Raw genomic sequence first — 5,908 nt, 5'->3', positions numbered from 1 at the left:
ACTGATGGACTAGTATATGAAAGATGTCAGGTAGAGTAAATCAGAATGTAGCAAACTAAGCTTGAATTTTGAGTTGAGTTTTCCTTATGCACTTTTTTTATGCTACTTCAAGGCATGGAAATGGATAGTTGAATTTTCATTGAAGGAATTTTTTTTTTCCCATTTGTTTTGTAGATTGCCTGTGGGTTTGCACAGAAAATGAACTTTCAAGATATAGAGAGGCATAAGAATTGATTTTATTTTATTTAAATAACAATAAGAAACTAATGCCACTGACATGTTTTTTTTTTGTTGTTGTTTTTTTTTTTTTTAAATTTGATTTCATGTGTTTATATTTAGCTTTGCTTGTTCCAGATTCAGTGTTTAGACAACTTATGTTTGTTTCCATATGAAGAATGTTATCATTATAAATTTGGAGAGAAGCGAGAACATGTGCAATTATATTCAATAGCTCAATAAATATTGAGGCTGGCCTGCACCTTTGTCCCAGTTTTTAATTTTGGCCCACTGTGTATTTGAGTTTGACTCCCCTGTTATGTCTTCAGGGTCCTGCAGAGACTGTCAGTTTGTGACTGTATGGAGAGCAGGTTAGCCTGAAACACCCACAACACAAATTCCTCTTTCCACTTCCTTCAGAGGGTTGTCCTGAACATTAAACTGGAATGATCAGCAAGAATCCATAAACAGCTTGGATATCACAGGTGAATAATTGAATGTTTTGGGGGAAAAAGACATATCCTCAAAGTATGTGTGTGCCGGTGTGTCTCTGCCTCTATGAGTAGCAGAAGCAAGTTGAGGTGGATCGTTGCATGGACAATGATGATAGTTATGTTTTGAGGTTAATTTGTTTTGAACTTCATTTTGACATAAACACAACTGTGTGTGCGACGTCATGTTTCAAATGTACAGAAAGTCATGCTCCACTATTCATGATAACTAAACTGCAAGTTAGAATAAAACAGAAATAAGTGTTTCTTCAACCATGTAAGGAAAGTTTTATTGCACTGCTAATGTGGAATAGTTGTTTTTACTGACTGTACTATGCTTAAACAATATGTAAGTAATAATTAAATTACCTGCAGTTCCTCTGCAGGGTCTGGATCCAACAAAGAGTCAGTCCCTGTAGACTCACATATTAAAATGTCCAAGTTCTCAGCAGAAATTCAAGTTTACAGTCTGGTGCTAAATGATTTTGGTCTGCAGAGTTAATTTCCGCCTTCAACTACATGGATGTTATGGAAGACTGAGGGCTTGATCTTTTTAGGGGACAAATGAACCAACCTCAAACTGACATGCACTAAAGTCTTATCTCTATACACAAGCCCTACCCTCTTGCCTCCTTGCCCATTTTTAAATGAGGTTAGAGTTAAAGGCAGAGTAACTCACTGGTTTGCAAAAGTGCATTAGCTAACATTTGTCCTGGTGATATAAAGGAGACTATGTCTCCCCTTTTTTTACAGTCTATGGAAAAAACATTACCAGTTCATAATAAACTGCAATTAGTATTTGAATGCAGAGTCTCCAAATAAATCAGCTGATTGATGTTAACTGACTTCGTGTTTTCGAGTAGTTTCCCACACAGCACAGCCAACTGGACTCTGTACACTGAGCTGTAGAAGGGATGACAATACTGAAAATAGGTCAAAGGGGGAGAGAGAGAAAGAGAGGGGAAAGGGAGAGACCCCCTCTGAGAAGCACTCACAGAGACAGAACCTGGTTTTGATCAGCACATTCCATTAGTCAACACAAGCACATCACTGTGCTCCAGTGTTTAGTGGAGTTTCTGTAAAACTTCTCACTTAGGATCATGTTCATGTATGAAATAACAGTATCTCTAGAGTTAGGCCTCAACCCCGCCCCTCCATATCCCACCCTTTACTTCACTTCTGTGAGGGGAGTCACACTATTTACTGTGGATGTAGAGACGGTGTATGACAGCAGCACAGTTCACTTCAATAGGTCAAAGCACTCACAAACACATCAACAAAAACTTCCCTTATGTGTCAACAGCTACTGGCTTGCTTTTCACTTTTAGTTTTGAGGCTGTTTTCCTGAGCTGATTCTGCTCAAGCTTCATCCTCCTCTGCTAGGAGACGTTTCCCATGTCAGTAAAAACTCACACAAAACCCTGTCATAGCTTTTAATTGGCAATGTCTAAACATGAACAGAAAAACTCTCTATCAGGAAAATAAAGACATATTTCACACGTAAAGTTGTTTTTTTACTTTGGTTTATAAATGTGATATTACCTAACATCCAATCAGCACCTCCCAAAAACAGGTAAATAGTGTACCTTTCCCTTATCTTATTCAGGAGTTTATAAAATAATGACTGTCGCTCAAAATCTCTGGGGTATAAGACATGTTCAGGGCTACAGTGATGAATTGGGGTACCAAAGGGTGATTGATGACTATTCTCTGAACAAGGTCAAGGTTATTGTCAATTACCAGCCCTCTGAAACATTCTTAGACAGATGTGAACATCTGCACTTTCACTCCTTTTAGAAAAAACAGAGAGGTTGTTGCAGCACTGAACACTCTCACACATAGACATATTCCTCTGTATATCAAAGGGCATATGGTCACTGACTCATTACAGTTATTACATGAAACAAACATAAATACAATAGAACCACAATATACAAAGAAAATTTTGGTCTCAGTAATCACTCAGCTCAGTCACAGTGATTGTTTTCCCAGCATTATCATGTGACTCCAGACTATCCTTTCTCTCCACCCACTGCTGTTGTGGACTGACAATGGAAATCCTTTCACACACTTACTGACAATAATATGCTATTAACACAGAGGATTTTCCATGAAGGAGACATCAGAGTCAAGTTTTATATGGCTCTGAGCACCATCTGGTTCCAGCTGGGAGACACATCCACAGACATTAGCACATATCTAATGGTAATATTTTAAAACAATGTGCAATCATGAAGAAATCAGCTCAGTGTATGAAACTTATGAATCAGTTTGTACCACATAGCAGCCCCACCCCAAAACCCTCTTAAAAAGTGTTTTTTTACTCCTTTCCTTTGTTTCTTTTCATGTCAGGAAGGTTGAGGCTCAAATTTTCAATCATGTTCACCTCTGACCACAGACAGTCTGTTTACATGAATATGACTTTTTTTCACGTGTTTAAACTGGGTTCTTCATCACTGCTGAGGGGTTAGGAGCTCCCTGTTTATCATGAGCTCCAGAGATCCAGTGATAGCAGTCACTGACATTCTTGTTGCGTGGCTGAACAGCACAATGGGTGAAGTAGACAATGCCCAGTGCCACCAGCACCACGAGGAGGATGCAAGTGGGCACCAGTAGGCCAACCAGGAGCCAAGTGCCAGTCTGTTTCTGCCCACTGTCTCTATGGACTGGATCCACCCCGTCAACATTCTCTCCATGCTCAGTTTGGAGTGGCGAGGAAGGCGTAAATTGAGTGAGAACAGTTGGATCTTGAGAGAGAGTAGTCTCCACATAGCCCTCCCTCTCCTCCCCCGACACTTCCACTGGAAATTCAGACCTTTCCCTGAGGGTGACCGGTTCTTCTTTTCCCTCACTGCGGTAGCTTGAATCCGTCACTATATCGTGGCCTCTGACTGAATCCTCTAGATTTCCTGGTCTCTGGCTGGAAGCTGTGAACCCAGCCCACCAATTCCAAGCTCCCTCAGAGATCGTAGAGGTGGATAAGTAGGGAAGAGCTGTGGTCGTCTCCTCATCATCTTTGTACAAGTCTGAGGTAGTGCTGAAGCTGGCAGTGGATGGCAGTGTGGTGTAGATGGTGTCAGGCAAATTATCCAGTTCAAGTTCAGACTTCAGCTGTGGCCACCAGTCAGCTCTTTCATTGTTCATGTCTTCTTGATTGCTCTGAGCCGCCTGAGTCAGAGTGTCCAGCTCCTGCTGTGGAGCACTGGTGACCCAGATGACAGAGTTCAAAACTCTGGGTGGATCAGTCATCCAGTCTGGAGACTGCTCCCCCTGTGGAGGCCAGTCAGTGAGACTCTGCTCTGGAGACCACTCATACTCCATGGGATTCCATTCAGATCCAGGTTGGTGGGTACCCCAAGGAAAAGGGGTCGCAGTAACTCGGTCACCTCCCTCCCCTCTCTTCCGACATGAGGAGTGATCAGGCAAGAGTTCATAGCCTTCCTTGCAGTAACACTCAAATCCACCACCCTCATAATTCACACACATCTGTTCACAGGTCCCAGGGATCTGACACTCATCAATGTCTTGAAATCGGCTGGGGTCCTCAGTTACTGGAGAAAAACCCAGATGGCAGTGGCAGATATGGGATCCTGGTGTGTTCTCACAGGCGTGTTCACATGGGTCAGTCAAAGACTCATCTATATCCTTACATCTTTCCTCGTGGTCTAGATGGTAACCCTCTCGGCATTTACATTGAAATGATCCCAAAGAATTTACACACAGATGTTCACAGGGACTCTGGAGGCACTCGTCTACATCCAAGCAGCCATGCTCATCTGGTGCCAGCATGTATCCTTCAGGGCAGGCACAGCGGTACCCATCAGAAAGAGGCAGGCACTCAAATTCGCAGGGGGCACCATCACAAACATCTGCCAGCTCACAGCTCTGCCCATCATCTCCCAGTTCATAACCATCTACACACTCACAGTAGAAGTGATCACCAGTTGCCCGGCAGAAATGTTCACATCCACCATTATCCTGGTCACACCAGTCGTGTGTTACAGAGGAGTCAGTGCAGAGGGGGGGATCTCTCGACCACCCCACTGAGCCGTCCTCCTTCTGCATACACAGAACTGACTGTTCCTGGCTTGTCCATGCAGGGCAGGGCATAGTAGCAACAGATCCAAAGGGTATATGGGTTAGTACTGTGCTTAGAAGGTTAAAAGGTGTAGTGTAAAGTGCATTTCCCGCACCTTCACTCCACAAGACAGGACACATTCCTTTGTAGGCATAATGACAAAGATACCCATCTACAGGGACTGAGCAGGCACCTTCCAGCCATTTGAAGTTATTGGTTATCTCTTGAGTACTGTAACCCATTGCCACACAGCGGGGCACCATGCATGTACCAGAAGTGTATGCCGCCTGCCAGTTGGTATACTCTGTGTCTTGGTCTCCAGTTGTCCAGGAAAAACCACGCAGTGGAAGAATAGGGGAACACTGGCGAGGCTGGCGCTGCAGACCGATCCACACCTGAATGTTGGTGCGTGAATAGCGCAGATCCAGAGTGGAGAAGAGAGTGGCAATATTGGTGGCATCCTCCTGACGTTTGATGGTAGCTAAGTTGCCACCCTTCTCTTTACAAGCCCTCCATGAATCCAGGAAGGTTCTTCGTTGGAAGTAGACAACAAAGCAGCCGTCAACATTACAAAGTGCATCCCTCTCTCCAAGTTCTTGTCCCAGGACTGAAGAAACTTCAGTCAGAAAGAGCACAGGTAACAGGGATATTAAGAACAGAATCGTAACACTATTCAATTGATAGCCCATTCTTGATCTATAGCGAATATCTCTCCTTCACCCAGACACTTCGATGTCTCTGTCTGTGAGTGTTCTATGGGAGTGTCTCTGCCTTCATTTGAAGCCACTGTCTCCACTCCACACTCTGTCTTACTGAAACTTATCTAAGCCGGAGCTGATCTCAGAGAGAGCAAGAGGGAGGACAGAAATGGGAGGAAGGGCAATATAGCAAAAAGTAGGGAGGGCAGAGGGGAGAAGCAGAGGGTGGGAGCCGAGGAAAAGAATTGTATGTTTTGGGAAGAGGATGTGTGTGTGTGTGTGTGTGTGTGTGCCAGAATTGGGGGGGAGGGGCAAAAAACTGCACGTTTGCTTTTGTCATATGGTTCTCATGAGTACCATTTAGACACACAAGCATATGCATCACATTGTAGCTGAGTTTTCTTGTCTGTAATAAATGAAATGAT

General features: G+C 43.6%; 1 protein-coding gene across 1 annotated transcript; it reads right to left on the bottom strand.

Moving 5' to 3' along the window:
* Positions 1-609: 609 nt before the first annotated feature.
* On the bottom strand, positions 610-5,591 carry cd248a (CD248 molecule, endosialin a). The gene has a single exon (XM_029526461.1). The coding sequence runs from the start codon at positions 5,472-5,474 to the stop codon at positions 3,144-3,146; it is 2,331 nt and encodes a 776-aa protein (XP_029382321.1). The 5' UTR covers positions 5,475-5,591; the 3' UTR covers positions 610-3,143.
* Positions 5,592-5,908: the final 317 nt, after the last annotated feature.

This window comes from Echeneis naucrates, chromosome 18 (genome assembly GCF_900963305.1).
Source record: "Echeneis naucrates chromosome 18, fEcheNa1.1, whole genome shotgun sequence".
Lineage (NCBI taxonomy): Eukaryota > Metazoa > Chordata > Actinopteri > Carangiformes > Echeneidae > Echeneis > Echeneis naucrates.
The sequence above is the reverse complement of the archived record's forward strand: the minus strand, read 5'-3'. Positions and strand labels throughout refer to the sequence as shown.